Here is a 22,621-nt window from a genome sequence, read left to right as displayed (position 1 = left end):
ATACCTTTCGTTATTAGCTGGGTCGACTGGGATAGCCACGGTTCTCAAGGCTAAGGCCTTGATGCGATGTTTATCTAGAACAGACAGGATTCTAGCCTTCTAGATGACAAAGTTGGACGCCCTGCCCAACTTGTCCTGATCCATCAGTCTGTTCATGGCCATTTATGCTCTTCTTTTCAACTCCTCTAAGTCTCTACTTCCCTTCTAGAAGTTCTCTGCTAGACTGCCTCTGAGTCTTGATTTCCCTCCTGGAAATCCTTCTGCCAACAGTCGAATTGCACCTCTCTTATCTCCTTTGCTCTTGCAATACTAATATGGATTTATTGGCTAGAAATTTGCTTAGGTAGCGACTCCCTTCTACCTTGGTTTTGTCTCGTTAGGTACTATTCTGCCTCAACAGCAACAACACCCCACCAGCTTCACACTCCACAATCTGCCCATAGCTTCCTATGCCCCAACAACTGAAGAACTGAGCCTCTAGGCTCTGCGCAATCCCGACAGTGGCTGAATCGCTCCACTAGCCAACTGCGTCACTCCTACTTGGCTAAGTAGGATGACGTGGCTCTTCGTGAGCCTCTTCTGCCTCTCACTGCTTCTGCGTTGGCCCCTTCTCTGGCTCAAATTGATGACGCAGGCCCTCTGCGTCAACCCTTCTCTGCTGCTTTCTGCTTAGGAACAACTTCTGTCGGTCGGGACAACTGTTTCTGCTGCAAATTCTCTGATTCAGCCGCTGCCTTCAACTCTCCTGTGATCTGCAATGCTCTGATATGATATTGAAATTTCTAAGTCTAACCCGTTAGAAATTTTTCTGCACTGTTTGGTTTATTTCTCCTGCTTAGTGTTACTTGGGAGTGGGAGCGAAAGCGGGGAGCGGGAGCGAAAACGGGAGTGGGAGCGACATTTTCAGAAGCTCCTAGTTTGGGAGCGAATCCTGGAGCGTTTTTTTATATATATATATATATATATTTTTATCTTTTTTATATTTTGATACATATATGTCAACAAAAACATGTAGAATAATGAATTAGATATAAAAAACATAAAAAAACATAGATTGAACCATATAACAACAATCATCTAGAAGTTATAATTTTCATCAACCACGTCCACAAGTTAGTAACATAGTAACATACAACATATTGAGTCTCATGATTCACCAGTCTTAAAGTTACAAGCTTTCAAAATTCAATATATAACATTTATCATCATTTATCAACAAAGTTGTACTTGTAAGCTAAGTATAACCATTACAACAAATAATATCTAACATGAAATGAAATGTTATAAAATGAAATGAAATGAAACAACTTTCAACTTTCATGAAGCATCATATTCATAATTCATTACTAATGAGTTATAATTGCCAACTTCAAACTTAAATTGTCATATATTGTTTAAAAAAATATCATAATAAATATGAAAGAGTCAATAGTTATAAAAACTACTAGAAACTAGAAAAGAGAAGTAAATCTATTATCTATTTCTTATGCTCGGGCCTCTTGCCACCACAAGAAATGTCTAATTTTTTAGTCTTGTTGGAAAATCAGGATCTTTGTCATTAATATCACCCTCTAAGCATTAATATCCAGAGGTATCTTTGTCATTACCTCTGTATTTGTATAGGGATCTTTGTCATTAATATCATCCTCTAAGCATTAACATAAGATAGAAAAAGCATAACATGTCAAGTCAAGATTTTGTTTGAGTGATGCATACATTTTTAGGAGGGCCATGATAGAGGAGTTCAACAACCAATGTCACTAACATCAAGGTACATAGAGGGATTGGTGCTCTTGACTAAATACGAGCTCCATACCCTAATACATGACAAATTTCAATGGAAACATTGCAATCCCCCAATCCTGAAATCCTGAAAAACTGATAAGTATGTTGGATTTTGAATGAAATCTAAAATTCTGCTTTCTCCATATGAAATCCAATGAGGCCAGAACCACTCTCAAACATCCTAAGTCATTTCATGGTAACGTTAAAAATTTAAGTAAAATGATGAAAATGAAGATTAAGGAGAATGTCACTTTTACTTTAAGAATTTAACATTACCATGAATAGCATATCAATACTAGGGACATAGACTTGATCATTAAGCTACCTCACTCAAAAATTATTTGTTTCTTTAAAAAAAATTGCATTTCGAACATTACTACAAAAAAAAATTGCAAAAAAGGCAAAACGCTCCCGAAAACGCTTCCGAAAAGGCAGGGAGCGAAATTTTTTTTAGGGAGCGTGCTCCCGACCCGTTCCCGAGTCGCTCCCGCCCAGAGCGCGGATTGGGATCGAGATCGAGGGGGAGGCGCTCCCCCACAACACTGCTCCTACTTGTTAATTATTGAACAAGTTATTGAATCATATAAATACTAAAATAAACACAATGCTGTCTCAACCATCTACAGATCAACAACTGAAAGAAATAGACAAACACACAAGGGACATCGTTATTTTTAGACAATCGTCCTCGGAAAAACCCAACTTGGGAAAACCGGTGCAATAGTTTTGAGGGTTTTATTGTTATGCAACTTTTCTGAGTACAACTGGGTGCAAAACTAGCTCACCCTATAGAGAAAATAATTTGGCAGTAATACCTCTCTTTGGAAGCAGATATTTTGAAAGTCTGCTCCACGAAACCCTCTCCAGTGTCTCTCTGAGGCACTGAGTTAGCCCTCCTGGTCTCTGCGTCAGCCTGAAACCTTCCACGTTAGCCCTCAGAGGCTCCGCACAGCCTCTTTGGCCCTCTGCGTCACTCACGCAACCCCTCTAGCCCTCTGTGCAGTCACTGCTAGCCTCTGTGTGTCTTCGTCTGGCTCTGCGTCTGCCTCTCTGCCTCTGCGTTGGTATTCCAACACTATCTCTGCCTCTTTGCTATGCACTCACTGCCCCTTGCTACAACTGATCATTGGTTCGATTTCGCTTATCAAACCCCGCTCTAGAAAATCAAACTGACTGATCACGTGGTGTATCTCCAACTGACCCTCAAGCCTCCTCTTAAAATTTTTCTGTTGAGTCTTCAACGGCCGAGATTACATCTCTAATCAACCACTAAGATTAGATTTGACTTGATCCATGTCATTTAGAACCTTCTAACCCATATTTATATTAATACCCATTAATATTTTTATTTTCCTAAGTTTAGACTTAGGAACTGTTGGAATTTCTAAGTCTAACCTGTTAGAAACCCTCCATGCACTTTATCTGATTTATTCCTACCAACTTGTTATGTTACTTAACAAGTTATTTACAATGTAAATACTGAAAATAAACACTAGTGCATGCTCAACATATTTCAAGTCAACAACTGAAGGAGACAAAAACAATCACACCATATGACACCATTATTTTTGGACCAATGTCCCCGGAAAAACCCAATGTGGGAAAAACGGTGCAATTATCTGAGGGTTTTCTTGTTAACCAATATCATAGTACAATCTGGGTGCCAAAATTGGCCTACCCAACAGAGAATTTCCTTGGCAATAAGACCTCTCAGTTTCTAACAAATCTCCTGTCCAAAACCCTGGATAGTCCTTCCGGTAACTACTTAGCACCAATCTGCCCTAGAAACCCTGGCGTCAGCCTCTCTCTAAACTGTGTCAGCCCCTCTCTGCCTAGCGCTGGCCCCGCGTCACCCCGGATGGGTCTGCATCAGCCTTAGGAGGCCCTGTGTCAGCCCTCTGGCCCTCTGCATCAGCAACGCTGGCCTCTCTGAGGCTTTGCGCAACTCCCGACTGCCTTTGCATGGCCCTACGTGAGCCTTGGCTGGCTCTGCGTCACTCTCCCCGGTTATTGCACTGCTCTCCCGGTACTATCTATGCCTCTCTGTACTCAATTCCCCTCAGCTGCAACTCTCGATCACTAATTCTATCTCTCTTAGCAAACTCCGCTCTAGAGAATAGAATGACTGATCACTCTGGTGTTCTCTCCAAGTGACCCTCAAGCCCTCTCTTATACTTTTCTCATTGACATATCAACGGCCGAGATTAAGTCCCTAATCAACGACTAAGATTAGATCTGGCTTGATCCATGTCTTTTGGACCATACTAACATAGTTTTATATTAATCCACATTAATATTTTAATTTCCCTAAGTTTAGACTTAGGGACTCCATTAAGAATATTAATTATTTTAATATCTCCTGAATTGTTTAGAATCTGCCCAAACCCTTTCCGGGTATTGGAGATCTCATTTGCCCCAACCTCTCCACCAAATTTCATGGCTAGAGCACATCTGATACTACCACAAATCAACACTCCCTCTTAGCGAGGACTGTGCTCTAGCAATACTCCTCATTGAGTATTACTCTAATCATCCGGCATTGGTCCCTGTGTTGATGCTAGGCCTGCTGCCCACCATCCTCTGCATTGTTGCCCATGGTTCTGCCACTTCCACTGTTGCATCTGTACGACAGCTCCCTTTGCATCCTTACTGCTGTTGGTCCTTTCTTCCAACACTGCATTCGCACTACAACTCCTCTCATCATGTTGCATCATGCTACCCACTGCTGCACTGCAACTTAGTTACTGAGAAGTAAGTAACTGATCTCCCAAATCTGACCTCTCTGTTGGGCTAGAGACACCCGTTAATGTTGAAGCTCCCTCTGCCGCTGACAAGTGCTCCCTCTCTAACCTTTGCTCTCTTGCAACAACTCCTTGCATCTCGCACTGTTGCACGCCTCTTTGTGCCATCCTGCACTAGTGCAACACTCCCGTGCCTCTCGCACTGCTGCAGCCTGCTAGCCTCGTGCTGTCTCGGGAATCTTGCACTGTAGCTCTCTCTACCGCTTCATCTGCATCTATCTCTACCCACATCAGTCAGTCCTGCTACTCCTCTTTGGGGGTCCCATAGCAAGGTCTAATCCAAGAGTCTGGGTACCTCGAGGATCCTGCCCCTCATCGCCTGTAGTCTGCTTGACTACAGCTCTCTTTACCCAAAATCAAATCTTCCTTCGATTTATCCATTCCCGAAGATGTGGGCCAAAATATCTCCCAATTGCCAAAATTGCAAAAATCAAAATTATTCTTAACAAAATTAATTAATTGGGGACATTGCATTTACATTAGTTTATGTTGTATTTGGCCACTTCTTTGAAAAAAAAAGTAGTATTATGCTTACCTGATGCCTTTATGTGAATCCAGGGAATTGTGCTGGATGAAGCCAAGTCACTAGCTTTTCCTCTTCCTCTGACTGCTATAGCACATCAACAGTTTATTCATGGTATTTCCATAGATAAGTGCCTTATTGATGCATTCAGTTACATCAATGCTTAATTACAGAGATAATTATCTCTTCAAATTTTTAAACATATCTTAGAAGTTATTAGTTTGATCTGTGCAAACTGTTGTTTTTTCTGAAATATTTGCAGGCTCTGCTTGTGGATATGGTGAGGAAGCTGATGCTGCAATTGTCAAGGTAATTGTTGAAGTACACACAAGGAATGTTTACTATAGTTATTGTCTTGTGGTTCAATTCATATAATATTACTTCAAAGTGTTTTCGAGATGCTTGAGGCAACCATTCTTGATATGCCTTAGTAATCATAAATATACATCTGTTATTCTCTTACCTTCCATTTCTGTAGATTTGGCAAAGGACAGCGGGTGTCAATGTTGTGGCTCTAGATGAAGGTTATTCTCCCGAACAGATTGCACAAGAAATTATTACCATTTCCAATACAGTGGAGCATATTGGTTTCATTGGCCTTGGAGCAATGGGATTTGGCATGGCAACGCAACTTATTAAATCAAATTACCATGTTTGTGGTTTTGATGTATGTATGACATATATTAGAACTTGTGACTAAGGGCTTAAGGAAGTCCCTATTTATTATAGTTAACATTCAAAATTTGTATATTTGTTGCCTCTGGCTAATGGGTGCTTAATCCTTGAATAAATTATATGGATATGAAGTGCACTTTTTATTTGCAGGTATATGAACCAACTTTATCTCGATTTGCAAAAGAGGGTGGCTTGACAGGAAGAAGTCCAGCAGAAGTTGCAAAAGGTATCTAATATTTTGAAGAAGAACCAACCACTATGTTTCATAGCACCATAGAGCTTCATCGATGATGTTCTAATAATATATTTGATTATCTGATGCAGCCTTGATACCAAGGTTGACATTGGTCACACACAGAGAAGAGATAGAAAGATTTTTTATTAAATGTCTAAGTGTTACATCTTTGTGGTGCTGACCTTAACAAATATAATGGTACCAAGATTGCAGAAAAGCAGAAAGGTACATTGTTAAGATATACATGGGGTGAGTGGATAGCTATAACCTAGTGCTCATCCTAGAGCTACTGTAGTGTGTGCTGTCCTTCTTGTTCTTTTTTTAAAGGCATTCCAACTGACTATCTCGGAATATTGCGTCCTATGCAGCCTTCTCTAAAGTTGAGCCCCTTCTGATATGGCTATATTCTCAACAGTGGAGAAGGAAGTGTTACTCTGTTTCTACCTCCTTTGACTTGTAAATTAGGCAAATCCCATCTTCCCTTTTCTACTTTTTTTTTCTATCTCCCATTTCTCTAGTTTGTTCATTGATTTTACCTCTCCAAGGGATGTTGAGAGTAAGGTATCCTTGTATCTTTATTTCACCTGCGGGGTTGAAATATTCTATGTAGTATTCTTGCTTTTTCTATGCTTTTCTCCTTCGTCTACCTTTCCTATAGCACCCTTGGATGTATACATTCATTGCTCTTTTGTCATTTGGCCATTCTCTTTCCAATATATTGGAAATTTCCAGCTAATTTCTACATCTTAACTCCCAAGTATTATTTCTTCTCTGCGAATCTCTTTGCTGATTTGGTCAGTGTCCTGTCACTCTTTATTGTAACTATATTTTGCTGATATAGAATAAACATCCTTATCGCTTCTAGCTCAATAGGATATAGTCTTGTTTCAACCAACATGATTCCATATGAAGTGGATGCCTTGGTCCTCAAGAGTGAGCACGCTATGTATTTCTATACCTTCTTTTTGACTCCACATGTTTTTGGATATGCTTGGCCCCCTTATGTTGCAACTGTAAAGAAAAACTGATGCGATGAATGTCTGGAATAGGGAGCTAATTATTCTGTAGTCCCACACCTCTGCCACTTTGCATTCGTTTGCCTTCTACCTGCCTTGAAGCCTCTTCCTTGAGCACTGCTCCTAGTTAATCTTCTCTTTAAAGTCCATGCCCGCGTAGTTGTAGATTTGATTGATTCGCAGTGGATTTTTTCTGAACTTAATTTGAGGCTTAATGGTTTTCCTTCTGAGTGAGAATATGGCCACTTTAGTTTTATCATTATTGATCCCTATACCCTCCTCCTTGCAAAATGTCTCTAGAGCCGCTCTTGCAATCTTCTTAGTGTCCTCGCCACCGGAATGGCATCATGTGTGTATAATAGTATTGTGATTATTATGCCCACCATGTTTACACCCCCTCCCCCTTTTTGGAGATCCATGTTTCTAATTTGTCAATGTACAACCTGAGTAGCATTGGGGAGAGAAGACAACCCTGTTGCACCCCAGTGTCACAATTCAAACACTTTGATATGCCTCCCTTGGTTTTGAATCTTGCTCTAACCTATTCATACAACAGTGTGTTGCTACCCCTCTACCTCACTGGGACTCCTAGTTCCATGATCCCTTTTCCAAAGATTCTCCCTCAGGATTGAGACAAAAACTAGAGACAGAGTGAGAGGATAGTAAAATTTTATTCCAGGTCTGTGAGACCAGTTGGTCTTTGGGCCAAAAAGCTTACCTCCCTTTTTGCATTCCTATGCAAAACTAAGAAAACTGAATGCAAACATAAATAGGAATGTGGGGAAGGAAAAGACGTTCTACGAGAGGCACTATGCTACTTCTCTGTCCGTTATACTTTGGGAGGGATACCTACTTTGGTTGTGTTGGCTCATAAGCAGCACTGTGAACGTCATAAGCAGCACTGTGAACGTTGGCATCAACAGAAATTCCTAAAGATCTTGACCTCAGGATGTTAGAAAAACCAATTAAAAAATTGGTAAATGATGTCAAGCAAATGAATTCATGTTGTTTCAATTTGAAAAAAAAACATCAAAATAATTACGTTGCCACATAAGTATAAAACAAACACCCATATATAAGCTGTATAATATGCCAAATGATATATTAAACCTTAATTGCTGACACTGAATCTTAATAGCTGTCCAGTGAACCCTAAAAACTGAGTACAAACTTACACTCAGATATATCATAGATGTATCTCATCATTAGCCTGATGGTCTAGCTTGAGTGGTTAAGTGCTTCAAGTGTCATGCTGGAGGTCTCAGGTCAATCCCTTGGATTGACTACCTCTGTTATGTGCCTGATTTGGTATTCCTATAGTGTTAGGCACTATAATCAACACCAATGGGTTTACACTAGGTAGCTTCTGCAAAATGTGACAAGTGATAGGGGGTTTACCACAAGGTTTTCCTTGTCACAAAAATGTATCTTGTCAACATGGATTAACTACAATGATTAATATAGGAATTAGCTATCAATCCCTTGGCCCCATTTACATGCAAAGGAAATGGATTCATATAGAAGATGGTGCTGAGGCCAACACATTAGCCTCCTTACTTCCAGTCTCCTCCTTCCACTCTAACTGTTGTGGTTCATCCTCCCTTGCCCCCTGCTCATGTTCCTTCTCATGTAACTACTCGAGTGTCTCTGTAATAAGCCTCTTTAATCTCCACTTAGACATGACATCAATGATTTTATATATTTATTTATTTTTAACAAATAATGGTTAAGATTTGTAGTAAAAAAGTATTGTGGTTGAAACAAATAGCGTAGTCATACAAAATGTAAGAAGTCCGACCACAACTTGTTGGCTTAAGAAACTGTTACCATCCAAACTAGCAGGGTTACCAAGGTCCTTGCAACTTGCTAAGATGGCACACACAACAGAAGTGCCCATTGTCACCTTGGGACATGTCCCCACTCTTTAACCCAACTCCTACTAGAATGGCTGGTACATACAAAGTTCATTATCACAAAAAATAGTCAAAATGTTTGGAATATGAAGAAATCCATGTGGACTATATGCAAATAGTATATAAGTATTTTGTAGCAGAAATATGATGATAAGAGTACAATTTGGGTCCTATATATACATTGTACACCTAAGCGGGTGTGCCCATTCATAAAGAGTCATGTCCTTTGGGACATGTCTCATCATAGTTATTTGTTATATTGTATTTAATTATTATTATAATTATTATTTATATTTATTTTATACATATTTATGTTCATAATATTGCCTTCCCCTTTAGAAGCGTTTTGTGCTCAAAACATATTGATGAAAATGCTTTTAAATCTTACTTTCGTTTGTATTGTCTTTACATGATCTTGGTGTTGTCATGGTTGATGATATTAGACAATACAAAGTTTAAACTTCTAAGCATTCAGCAAAAGTGTCGAACTTTAACATGATCTAACCATGTAACTTTGTGCTTATAAGCTTCGAAAGATGAATTATTATCACAAGGCTTAATTGTGTTGACATCAATATTCTTCAGAACGTAGACATTTGTTTCTTTCCCAAGTAATATGGATTTGTTGACTGGTTGAGATGTCTACTCTTATGATTTGGGTGTCAATAAGGAGATATTGTTTCTTGATTTTCCTTCAATGTACTTGCAGCATTTTCTTTACTTATTTTTGGCATATGATCTTTGCATACTGATGTCACTAGTTTGATTACTAGATCTTCTCTTGAACTTTTTGTCTTTTGAACTATAGCATGCAAGTATGTCTTTACTTATTGGATTCAGATTTGAGTGAATTGCGAGGTTAACGAAATCTGTATTTGTTCCCTTTCCTTCAATTTGAATTTCCACATTTAAATATTTTGATACTTCCTTCTTGATACTTTGTTTTCCAACTTCTTTCCTTCTTAAGCTTCTTAATTTGCATAAGTAATTTTTCACTGTGGTCCTTGAGGTGAGAAGTTTCCTCATTTTTGTCTGCGATAATTTTGTCAATTTATTTCTACATAATTTGAATTAATTTATGGTTTTCTTGAATAATTACTTTTGACATATCTTTTATGTTTTTTAGTGTTACTAAATCTGGCTCCAATGTAAAGTCTTGTGGTGTTATTTTTTTCTTCTTGTAGGAAAATGTCAAAAACATCTTTTTCGTATTTAAGATGGGGGCTCTATAGATTCCATCTAGGGTTGACTTAGAATAATGTCGCTATCATCACAAAATAATGTTTTAACGATGAATTGCAAGACAAAAGTATAGTCTCCAATACTCGATCGTAAATTGGTTATGTCATATTGTTTTTCATCCATGTCTAGTGTTTCCATTATATTCGACTCAGGAACCTCTAATTGGTTAGCACATTTGGTACTAACATAATTGTAATTTTGAGTAGGAGCAATAGAGATAATAACATCATTTCTTGCAATTGTTCTTGTTACCCACCGCTTGTGGGTAGCGTATATAGGAGAAAAGTTTTCTCTTAGATGGTTCTCAGCTAGCGACCAACAACCCCTTGCAACCACCCGATAGCTCGATGTGCCATTAACTCCGTCACCTGAGCTAGCCATGTGGTCCCTTGCCCACCTGTTATGATTGTATGTTTGAAGGTGGGCCTCCCAACCCGAAGGTATGGATTTTCATTGGTATAGTTGAGTAATTTTCCTTACTTGTCATGGGCACGTTTGGGCATGGATTGGTGGGGGATTCGACAAAAAGAGTGGGTTAGGTTTGCACTCTTGTCTCCAATGCCTGCTTTCGTGGTTGACCTTGTATCCTAGTCTTGTGGAATCTCCTTTACTGGTCATTAGCTTTAGGGTTGCCACTATACGGGAAATCCCAATTTTGGTTGCGTGGTCCCGCTTCCCAACACCATGTGCATCTCCCACTTCCACTCATTTTAGCCTCATTCATCTCTTTTCCCATCGGGTCCACATGTGTCCACTGGGTCCATAATGACTCAGAGTTTTTGCCCATATTTTCATGTTCAAATATGTATGGTTGTACATTTCTGAATTTAGTAGTTGTAGCTAGTTCATTTCTTCTGTTATCTACAAAATTTTTCCATTTGAAATATTACATTCTTGCTCATTTCATTGTAGGTTGTCCATCTATATTCATATTCCAAAATGGTGTTCTTTTGGCTTATATGTATTATTCCACTTTTGGTTTTCATGATGGTAAACGAGGGTAGGAATAGAAGGGAAGAAGAATAACAAGAGGATAACGGTCCCCATATGAGTGACCCAATGTATGATGAGGAGGAAGGGGATGAAGAGGACATTGAAATGCAAGAGGGGAAAGTTGCATTGACACTCTTGTTGAATTATGTGACCAAACTTGAAGGGGGAAAAGGTGGTGGAAGCTACAAGTTTCTGTGCCGTCATGGTTGTCATGGAGGAAAATCATATAGTGGTTCATATACCTGTGTGAGGAGGCATCTTTGTGGGGTGATGGAAAGTGATGAGAAAAATGATGTCGTGGGGATATCAATTTTCCATAAGGTTTCAACTGAACAAAGAAGAAAATATATCCAAATAGAGGAGGTTGCGCAACAGAAAAACAAAAAGCAAAAAAATCATTCTGAATCAAGTGCAACCTCTATATTTGGTAGCTCATCTCCTCATGGTACCTTTACAACCTCTAGAAGTAGAAGAACAATAGGTGATTTCCTTAATGTTGCTGGGAGGGATGATGTGAATGTAAAGATAGTCCGATTTCTTTATGCTTGCGGTGTACCATTCAATGTGCTTCACTCTCCCTATTGGCATGATATGGTTAAGGGCATCAATGAAGCCCCAAAAGGATACAGGAGCCCCAACTATGAGAAAGCTAGAACAATGTTATTAGAAAGAGAAAAAACAAAGGTTCGAAGAGCTTTGACACGTTTTACAAATGAGTGGGTGGATTGGGGGGTATCCATTGTATCAGATGGGTGGACAGATGTTAGAAACCAACATTTGATAAATGTTCTTGGTGATCCTGCTAGTGGTGCAATGTTTATTGCATGTCATGACTCCTCCATCAGTGCAACTTCCCAAAACTTTGTAGATCTCCTATTGCAATCAATCAAAGGTGTTGGTCCTAATAATGTGATTCAAGTGATCATTGATAATGCAACAAAATATAAGGCAATAGGAAAAATTATTGAGCGTTATCATCCACACATATTTTGGTCTGAGTGCTTGGTGCAGACATTGAACCTTTTGATGCATGATATTATGAAGCATAAAAAATGTGGATGGATTAATGAGCTTTACAAGAGAGTGAAGCAACTCATTAAATTGATCATAGGGCATACAAGGGTAAACTACTTTTATGGCACTTACTCCAAGTTGTAGTTGCTTAAACTTGCAAAAACAAGATTTGCAAGTTATTACCTCAACTTTAGGTGGCTAGTGAAGGTGAGAAAAGTTTTAACTAATATGGTGACCTCTGAATCATGGGATGACATTAACACTGATAAAGATGGTGCTAATGTAGCCATGACACTATTCTTGACAGTCACTTTTCGTGATAGATTAAATATGTTTTGCAATTCACCAAACCAATTTATTACGCGATCAAGTTTGCAGATTCAGATCAGCCAATAATTGGGGAGGTGTATGAACAGGTAGATAACATGTTGGGCAGATTAAAGACATTGTTGAGCCTAGAGATATCACCTTGTACAATTATATTCGTGCAGAGGTGGAAAAACGATGGGATATGTTAAACATAACATTGCATGCCTTAGCATATGTTCTGACACCTAAATACTATCATACATCATGGCTTTTAACACCAACACCTTGGGGGAAGAGGGGGCAGGAGAAAACCACACCTAGATCTAGAGGTTCTATCTGAGCATTGGATAAATTAGTCCTTGATGACGAGGAGTCTACCATGCTACTAAAACGTTTCAGCAACTATATGCTTACCACTGGTCCATTTGGGAGCATGCATGCAATTAGAGATCGATAGAATTTATATTCTTTTGAGTGGTGGAACATGCATGGAGGTGCTACTCCACTTCTATAAACTTTGGCATTGTGGGTGCTATCACAAGTGGTAAACACTCCTTCTGTAGAGAGGTGTTGGAGGTCTTATTCTTTCATCCACGATGTTAAAAGGAGCAAGTTAAATTTAGACCGGCAGAGAGCTTGGTTTATGTTCACTACAACTTGTGATTGTTGTCCATTACTGTGATGATGCAAAGACTAATAAAGACCTTAAGGTTTGGGACAAAAATCCAGAGGAGCCCAATTTGGAGGATGGAGTGTTACGATGAGAGAAATTGGAGGATGCTCTTATCTAGGATGATGATGATTGAGTTGAGATGCCACCCCCATCCGGTCGCATGGTTCTCAGGTTCCATGCTTCAACACCAACAACAAGGGCTTCTTCTTCATCATTTCCACTGCCACATCTTCTTCACTGCCACCATCTTCTTCATTGCCAACACGTGGAGGCTCACATACTGTTCATGGTGGAAGGAGGAGAGATTAGTATATATATTCACAGTTTACCTCTGTTACCCAGAACCGCTCCTGAGAGGTGGAAACCCATTCCAAAGGTTCTCGCTCTCTCGGGAGCTTTGGGACTGTAAGGGAACGTTACCTTTTCAGCGGGAGCTGCAATGGGAGTTGGGGAAAATTCCGAGAGCTTTCAAGACTCCTTTTTTTGGAGTTCCCATGTTCCTTGGGGTTGGGGAATACAAACCTTGTAGAGAAATATGTTGAACAACCCACAAAACATGAGCCTATGTGTTGATTTGGAGTAGCATCGAATGTGCTCTAGCCACGAAAATTGATGGAGAGGCTAAGGCACACAAGATATCCAATACCCAGAAAGGGTTTGGGTAGATTCTAAACAGTTTGGAAGATATTAAAATAACTAATATTTTTAATGGAGTCCCTAAGTTTCAACTTAGGGAAAATAAAATATTAATGTGAATTAATATAAAACTGTATTAGAATGGTCCAAAAGTCATGGATGAAGCCAGATCTAATCTTAGCCGTTGATTAGGGACTTAATCTCGGCTGTTGATTTGTCAACGAGAAAAGTATGAGAGGAGGCTTGAGGGTCACTTGGAGAACACACCAAGAGATCAAGATTTCGACTTTCTGGGGTTGGGTTTGCTAAGAAAGTTGAGAGAGTGATCGGAGTTGTAGCTGAGAGGCAGTGAATACAGAAGCAGAGAGGCAGAGATAGCATCGGGAGGATCAACGCAGTAGCCAGAGAGAGAGGGACACAGAAGCGGCCGAGGGTTCACGTAGAGCTAGCCAGAGCTCACACAGAGGCAACCAGGAGTTGCACAATGCCTCAGAGGGCCATCGTGGGAGACATAGAGGGCCAGAGGGCTAACGAAGTGCCTCCAGAGGCCGACGCTGGGCTGACGCTGGGCCAGAGAGAGGCTGACGCTGGGGTTTCGTGGGGCAGATTGGAGTTGTGGAGCTGTCGAAGTATTTATCCGGTGTTTCAGTCGGAATATCTTCTTCCGAATAGAGAGGTACTACTGCCGAGATTTTTCTCTGTTGGGTGAGTCGGAATTGGCACCCAGATTGTATTATGAAATTGCTTAATAAATGAAACCCTTAGATAGCTGTAATGGTTTGCCCGCATTGGGTTTTCTGGGGACATTAGTCCAAAAACAACGGTGTCACTTGTGTGCTTGTTTCTATTTCCTTCAATTGATGATCTGTAATGTGTTGAGCATGTGCTTGTATTTATTTCTAATATTTGTTAATTAACAGAACAAGTAGGTAGGAATAAATCAGTAAAGTGCATGAAGGGTTTCTAATGTGTCAAACTTAGAAATTCCAACATGGTATTAGATCACAGGAGAACTGAGGACATCAACCGAACAGAGCAGCAGCAGCAAAAACGATTGTCTCGAGTGACAGAAGTTGTTCCTGGAAGAGTAGCGACAAGGAAGGGGTGACGCAGCGCCTGCGTCATCAATATTGAGCTAGGAAGAGGCAGCGTAGAGGTTGAGGGAGGCAAAGGCAAGCTCACGTAGAGGCCAGGAGGGCCGACGCAGTTGGCTGAGGAAACTGATTTGCTAGTGCCGGGATTGCGCAAAGCCTAGGAGCTCTAACCTTCAGGTTGCTAGGGTTTAGGAGGTTGTGGGTAAGTTGCAGAGTGGAGTTGGTGGGGTACTGTAGTCAGAACAATACCTAACAGGGCAAGGCCAAGGTAGAGGGAGTTGCTGCCGAGGTGGATTTCTAGCCAAGGAATCCAGATCAGTGTTGCAGTTGCACAGATGATTGGAGAGGGGCATCTCGATATTGGCGGAAGGGTTTCCAGGAGGGAAATTGAGGCTTAGAGGAATCATACCGAGAACTTCCAGGATGGAAGTAGAGGAGTAGCGAAAGGGCACTACACCGAGTAAGAGACCGATACAAATTGGACGGAGCCTCAAACTTAGTAGTCTGGAAAGCCAGAATCTTATCCGTACTAGATTGGAATCGTGTCAAGTGCTTTGCCTTGAGGATGATAGCTATCCTAGTTGACCCGGCTGATAATGACAGGTACGAGGATGCAATGGTGAGGGATAAGGGTATCATCCTTGACGGGGTCAAGGATCATATAGTACCACATATTGCCGAGAAGAACACGACACAAGAGATGTAGGAGGCCCTGACCAAGTTGTATCAGGATACTTCCGTGCAGAGGAAGATGCTACTAGAAAATCAGCTACAATCATACCAGATGTAGAAGGGAGAACAGATTGACCCATTCCTTGGTCGATTGAAGGAGATCTGGGATCAATTGATTTCCATAGGGGCAACGGCGGATCCAGAATTGATGGTGAGAACAACCCTGAACGCAGTCTCAAAAGACTGGGAGGTGTTTGTCCAGAGCATACTGGGCAGGGCGACCCTTCTAGATTGGGAGGAAATGTGGGCTGCTCTTCGCCAAGAAGAGATCAGAAGGCTGAGCAAGGTGGGAAGCAGCGGCAAGGGGATCAGAATCAAGAAGGAGGAGGAGGATGTTGCCCTAGCATTTGAGGGAAAGCAGGAGAAACGGAAGAAGAAGGACCTCTCCAAGGTCAAATGCTTCCACTGTGGGGAGCTGGGTCATTATGCGACCCAGTGTCCAAGGAAGAAGAGTAACGGGGAGGCCACCAAGACCAAGGCAGCGCCAACAAGGGCAGAGAAGTAAGTGGAGACAGATGATGATTGTGCCATGAGTGCTCATGTGCCACTTCAGAAGAAGTGGGGAGACATCGAGCTGTAGTGAGGAGGACTACAGGCGATGAGGGTTAGGATCCTTGAGGTACCCAGCCTCTTGGATTAGACCTTGCTAAGGGAGCCCCAAAGATGAGTAGTAGTACTGGCGATGTTAGTAGAGACGGATGCGGATAGGGCAATAGAGGGAGCTACAATGCAGAATTCCCAGGACAACGCGAGGCTAGCAGGCTGCAACAGTGCGAGAGGCACGGGAGTGTTGCACCAGTGCAAGATGGCACAAAGAGGTGCGCAACGGTGCAAGATGCATGGAGTTGTTGCAGCAATGCAGAGGTCAGAGATGGATCACTTGTCAGTGACAGGGGGAGCCTCAACATCAGGAGTGTTTCTAGTGAGACGAAGATGTCAGAGTTGGGAGATCAGTTACTTACTTCTCAGTAACTGAGTTGTAGTGCAACAGTGAGCAGTGGTAGTGCTATGGGTAGCACGATGTGGCATGATGAGAGGGGTTGCAATGCACATGTAGCAGTGGCAGTGGCAGGGCCATGGGCAGCAACATAGATGCAGAGGGAGTTGCAGTACGAATGCAACAGTGGAAGTGACAGGGCCATGGGTAGTAGTACTGGATGTAGCAATGCAGATGATGGGTAGCAAGCCTAGCATCAGCACAAGGACCGATGCCAGATGATCAGGGTGATACTTAATGAGGAGTATTACTAGAGCACAGTCCTCGCTAAGAGGGAGTGTTGATTTGGGCTAGCATCGTATGTGCTCTAGCAATGAAATTTGGTGGAGAGGTTAAGGCACATGAGATCTCCAATACCAGAAAGGGTTTGGGGAGATTCTAAATAGTTTGGGAGATATTAAAATAATTAATATTTTTAATGGAGTCCCTAAGTCTAAACTTAGGGAAAATAAAATATTAATGTGAGATATTAAAATAATTAATATTTTTAATGGAGTCTCTAAGTCTAAACTTAGGGAAAATAAAATATTAATGTGAATTAATATAAATTGTGTTAGAATGTTCCAAAAGTCATGGATGAAGCCAGATCTAATCTTAGCCGTTGATTAGGGACTTGATCTCGACTGTTGATTTGTCAACGAGAAAGGTATAAGAGGAGGCTTGGGGGTCACTTGGAGAACACATCAAGAGATCAAGATTTCGACTTTCTAGGGCTGGGTTTGTTGAGAAAGTTGAGAGAGTGATCGGAGTTGCAGTTGAGGGGCAGTGATATAGAAGTAGAGAGGCAGAGATAGCACCGGGAGGATCAGCACAGTAGCCGGAGAGAGAGGGATGCATAAGCAGCGAAGGGTTCACGCAGAGCCAGCCAGGGCTCACGTCGAGGCAGCCATGAGCTGCACAGTGCTTCAGAGGGCTAGTGTGGGAGACGTAGAGGGCTAGAGGGTTGATGCAGTGCCTCTAGAGGCTGACGCAAGCCAAGCCAGAGTGACGCTGGGCTAACGCTGGGCCAGAGAGAGGCTAACAAAGTCCCTAGAGGCTGACACTGGGTTTCATGGGGCAGATTGGAGCTGTGGAGTTGCCAGAGTGTTTGTCCGGGGTTTCAGTTGGAATATCTGCTTCCGAGTAGAGAGGTACTACTACCGAGATTTTTCTCTGTTGGGTGAGTCGGAATTGGCACCCAGATTGTATTTTGAAACTGCTTAATAAATCAAACCCTCAGATAGCTGCACCGGTTTTCCTGCATTGGGTTTTTCTGGGGACATTAGTCCAAAAACAACGGTGTCACTTGTGTGCTTGTTTCTATTTTCTTTAGTTGATGATCTGTAATGTGTTGAGCATGTACTTGTATTTATTTCCAGTATTTACATGGTAAATAACTTGTTAATTAATAGAACAAGTAGGTAGGAATAAATCAGTAAAGTGCATGAAGGGTTTCTAACGTGTCAGACTTAGAAATTCCAACATGGTATCAGAGCGTGGTTGCAGATCATAGGAGAACTAAGGACATTAACCGAACAGAGCAGCAGCAATAGAAATTAGTTGTCCAAAGTGACAGAAGCTGTTCCTAGCATAGTAGTAGCAAGGAAGGGGTGACGCAGCGCCTGCGTCATCAAGATTGAGCCAGGAAGAGGCAGTGCAGAGGCTGAGGGAGGAAAAGGCAGGCTCACGCAGAGGCCAGGACGGCTGACGCAGTTGGTTGAGGAAGTTGATTTGCCAGTGTCGGGATTGTGCAGAGCCTATGAGCTCTAACCTTTAGGTTGCTAGGGTTTAGGATGCTGTGGGTAAGTTGTAGAGTGGAGCTAGTGGGGTACTGTAGTCAGAACCAATGTTGCACGAAGTGGGGACGTTTTTTGGAAGCGAGGACGCGGAAGCGTCATTTTCCAAAAATCTAGGAAGCGAAGCGTCTGCTATATATATATTATATTTTTTTGCATTTATACCCAAACAAACATCCCAAATACCAAATTAGTTGTAGAAGACATGAAAACATGCATATTTTTGCATAAATCAAGATAGATATAGCATCCATTGTACATTAATGATTAATTATTCGAGCATCAACCATTTAGATGCACCAACCATCTAGAATCTAGATTCTTCTCCTCTTGTCTAGCCTTTGCCTCTACCTCGATTCTCTAGGGATATTAGTCAACATTGCCCAATTTTGATCAAACTACCTAATTCAAGACTTAAAATATGGTAGAAAAAGCTTAACATGCTTGATTGATGATTTTGACTTGATGGAAAGGTCATTTTTTGCTAAGGGCGTGACAAAGGAGTTCAACAATTAACACAACCAACACTAGGGTACATATATGGCTTGGTGCTCTTTATTAAATGCTAATCACATACCTTCATACTTGATATAATCTAATGAAATGCCACAATCCCATTGATCCTGAATTCCTGAAAACTGTTAAGTCTGCTGAATTTTGAATAGGATATGAAATTCTATTTTCTCCATATGAAGTCCGATGAGGTTGGAACCACTCTCAAACATCCTCAGTCATTTCATGGTAATGTTAAAAATTTAAGTAAAAGGATGAAAATGAAAAATAAAGGAGAATGTCACTTTTACTTTAAGAATTTAACGTTACCATGAGGGAGCATCTGCTGTATTTATATTTTTTTTTATATTTTTTTAGCCTTCATTCCTCACCCTAACTGAAGGTGGACCCACCCCCAATATGCAAACTCACCTAAAATTAAAAAAAAAATCGATTTTCTAAACAACACGACGCTTTTTCCAGAAGCGTGTACGGAACCGTATGGGATCCGTATGATTCGCCCTATGAAGCGTTGTGCTTCGTACGGCCGAAGCATCGTACGAAGCGCGCTTCAGAGATTCGGAAGCGCGCTTCGGAGGGACGCTTCCGGAATTTCCAGGAAGCGTCCAAAATAGTTGGAACCGCGTTTTGGAATTTTGGAATTGCGCTTCCGGCGATGCTTCTTGGACGAATCCGTATGGGACGTGCTTCAAGCATTAGATCCGGGGGGGATGTTTCCTGCAACATTGGTCAGAACAGTGCTTAACAAGGCAAGGCCAAGGTAGAGGGAATTGCTGCCGAGGTGGATTTCTAGCCGAGGAATCCAGATCAACGTTGCAGTTGCACAGATGATTGGATAGGGGCATCTCGACATTTGTAGAAGGGTTTCCAGGAGGGAAATTGAGGTTTAGAGGAGTCATACCGAGAACTTCCAGGAGGGAAGTAGAGGATCAGCGAAATGGCACTACATGGAAGTAAGAGACCAGGACAGACTGGACGGAGCCTCAAACTTCGTAGTCTGGAAGGCCAGAATCTTATCCATAGTAGACAGGAATCGTGTCAAGCACTTCGCCTTGAGGACGACAACTATCCTAGTTTACCCAGCTGATAACGATAGGTACGAGGATGCAATGGTGAGGGCTAAGAGTATCATCCTTGACAGGGTCAAGGATCATATAGTACCACATATTGCAGAGAAGAACACGGCACAGGAGATGTGGGAGGCCTTGACCAAGTTGTATCAGCATACTTCTGTGCAAAGGAAGATGCTACTAGAAAATCCGCTGCGATCATACTAGATGCAGAAGGGAGAATAGATCGACCCATTCCTTGGTCGATTGAAGGAGATCCGGGATCAGTGGACTCCCATAGGGCAACGCTGGATCTAGAATTGATGGTGAGAACAACCCTGAACGTGGTCTTAGAAGACTAGGAGGTGTTGTACCAGAGCATATTGGGTAGGGTGACCCTTCCAGATTGGGAGGAAAAGTGGGCTTCTCTTTGCCAAGAAGAGATCAGAACGCTGAGCAAGGCGGGAAGCAACGACAAAGGGATCAAAATCGAGGAGGAGGATGATGTTGCCCTAGCATCCGAGGGAAAGTAAGAGAAACGGAAGAAGAAGGACATCTCCAAGGTCAAATGCTTCCATTGTGGGGAGCTGGATCATTATGCGACCCAGTGTCCAAGAAAGGAGAGTAAGGGAGAGGCCTTAGAGACCAAGGCAGCACCAACAAGGGCAAAGAAGGAAGTAGAGGCAGACGATGATTGTGCCATGAGTGATCATGTGCCACTTTAGAAGAAGTGGGGAGACATCAAGCTGTAGTCAGGAGCACTGCAGACGATGAGGGGCAGGATCCTCGAGGTACCCAACCTCTTGAATTAGACCTTACTATGGGAGCCCAGAAGAGGAGTAGCAGTACTGGCGATGTCAGTAGAGACGGATGCGGATAGAGCAACAGAGGGAGCTACAGTGCAGGATTCCTAGGACAACGTGAGGCTAGCAGGCTGCAACAGTGCGAGAGGCACGAGAGTGTTGCACCAGTGCAGGATGGCACAGAGAGGTTTGCAATGGTGTGAGATGCATGGAGTTGTTGCAGCAGCGTAGAGGTCAGAGAGGGAGCACTTGTCAATTACAGAGGGAGCTTCAGCGTCAGGAGTGTTTCTAGCCTGACGGAGATGTCAGAGTCGGGAGATCAGTTACTTACTTCTCAGTAACTGAGTTGCAGCGCAACAGTTAGCAGTGGTAGTGCTATGGGCAACACGATGCAGCATGATGAGAGGGTTTGCAATGCAGATGTAGTTGTGGCAGTGGCAGGGCCATGGGCAACAACACGGATGCAGAGGGAGTTGCAGTACGGATGCAGCAGTGGTAGTGACAGGGCCATGGGTAGCAATACAGGATGCAACAGTGCAGATGATGGGCAATAGGCCTAGCATTAGCATAGGGACCGACGCTGGATGATCAGGGTGATACTTAGTGAGGAGTATTACTAGAGCACAGTTCTCGTGAAGAGGGAGTGTTGATTTGGGGTAGCATCGTATGTTCTCTGGCCACGAAAATTGGTGGAGAGGCTAAGGCGCATGAGATCTCCAATACCCAGAAAGGGTTTGGGCAGATTCTAAACAGTTTGGGAGATATTAAAATAATTAATATTTTTGAGTCCTTAAGTCTTAACTTAGGGAAAATAAATTATTAATGTGAATTAATATAAAATTGTGTTAGAATGGTCCAAAAGTCATGGATGAAGCCAGATCTAATCTTAGCCGTTGATTAGGGAATTAATCTCGGCCGTTGATTTGTCAACGAGAAAAGTATAAGAGGAGGCTTGACGATCACTTGGAAAACACACCAAGAGATCAAGATTTCGACTTTTTGGGGCTAGGTTTGCTGAGAATGTTGAGAGAGTGATCGAAGTTGCAGCTGAGGGGCAGTGAATACAAAAGCAGAGAGGTAGAGATAGCACCGGGAGGATCAACGCAGTAGCCGGAGAGAGAGGGACACAAAAGCAGCTAAGGGTTCACGCAGAGCTACCTAGGGCTCACGTAGAGGCAACCAGGAGCTGCACAGTGCCTTAGAGGGCCAGTGTGGGAGACGTAGAGGGTCAGAGGGTTGACGCAGTGCCTCTAGAGGCTGATGCAAGCCAAGCCAGAGTGAGGCTGGGTAACGCTGGGCCAGAGAGGCTGACACAATCCCTAGAGGCTGACGCTGGGGTTTCATGGGGCAGATTGGAGTTTTGGAGCTGCCAGAGTGTTTATTCGGGGTTTCAGCCGGAATATCTGCTTCCAAGTAGAGAGGTACTACTGTCGAGATTTTTCTCTGTTGGGTGAGCCGGAATTGGCACCCAGATTGTATTCTGAAACTGCTTAATAAATCAAACCCTGAGATAGATGCACCAGTTTTCCTACATTGGGTTTTTCTGGGGACATTAGTCCAAAAACAACGATGTCACTTGTGTGCTTGTTTCTATTTCCTTCAGTTGATGATTTGTAATGTGTTAAACATGTACTTGTATTTATTTCCAGTATTTACATGATAAATAACTTGTTAATTAATAGAACAAGTAGGTAGGAATAAATTAGTAAAGTGCATGAAGGGTTTCTAACGTGTCAGACTTAGAAATTCCAACACTATGTTGCAACCTTCATAGGAAGAAAGGCGAAAGACGTCTTTAACACTGATATCCTTAATTGAGAAACTGGAGCAATCTCTTGATGGG

At 42.0% G+C, this 22,621-nt stretch overlaps 1 protein-coding gene across 1 annotated transcript in view; it reads left to right on the top strand.

Annotated features, from left to right (window-relative positions):
- Nucleotides 1-22,621, top strand: part of LOC149251276 (ketose-bisphosphate aldolase class-II family protein) — a 457,406-nt gene that overhangs the window by 107,670 nt on the left and 327,115 nt on the right. The window contains exons 11-14 of the mRNA XM_089459330.1: nt 5,145-5,223; nt 5,372-5,418; nt 5,588-5,776; nt 5,935-6,010. Of these exons, the coding sequence (XP_089315456.1) occupies nt 5,145-5,223; nt 5,372-5,418; nt 5,588-5,776; nt 5,935-6,010 (391 nt within the window). The remainder of the gene's footprint in view (nt 1-5,144; nt 5,224-5,371; nt 5,419-5,587; nt 5,777-5,934; nt 6,011-22,621) is intronic.

The sequence above is a fragment of the Pinus tabuliformis genome, chromosome 7 (assembly GCF_031772625.1).
Source record: "Pinus tabuliformis cultivar Carrire ecotype Pingquan chromosome 7, CPIR1, whole genome shotgun sequence".
Classification (NCBI taxonomy): domain Eukaryota; kingdom Viridiplantae; phylum Streptophyta; class Pinopsida; order Pinales; family Pinaceae; genus Pinus; species Pinus tabuliformis.
The sequence above is the reverse complement of the archived record's forward strand: the minus strand, read 5'-3'. Positions and strand labels throughout refer to the sequence as shown.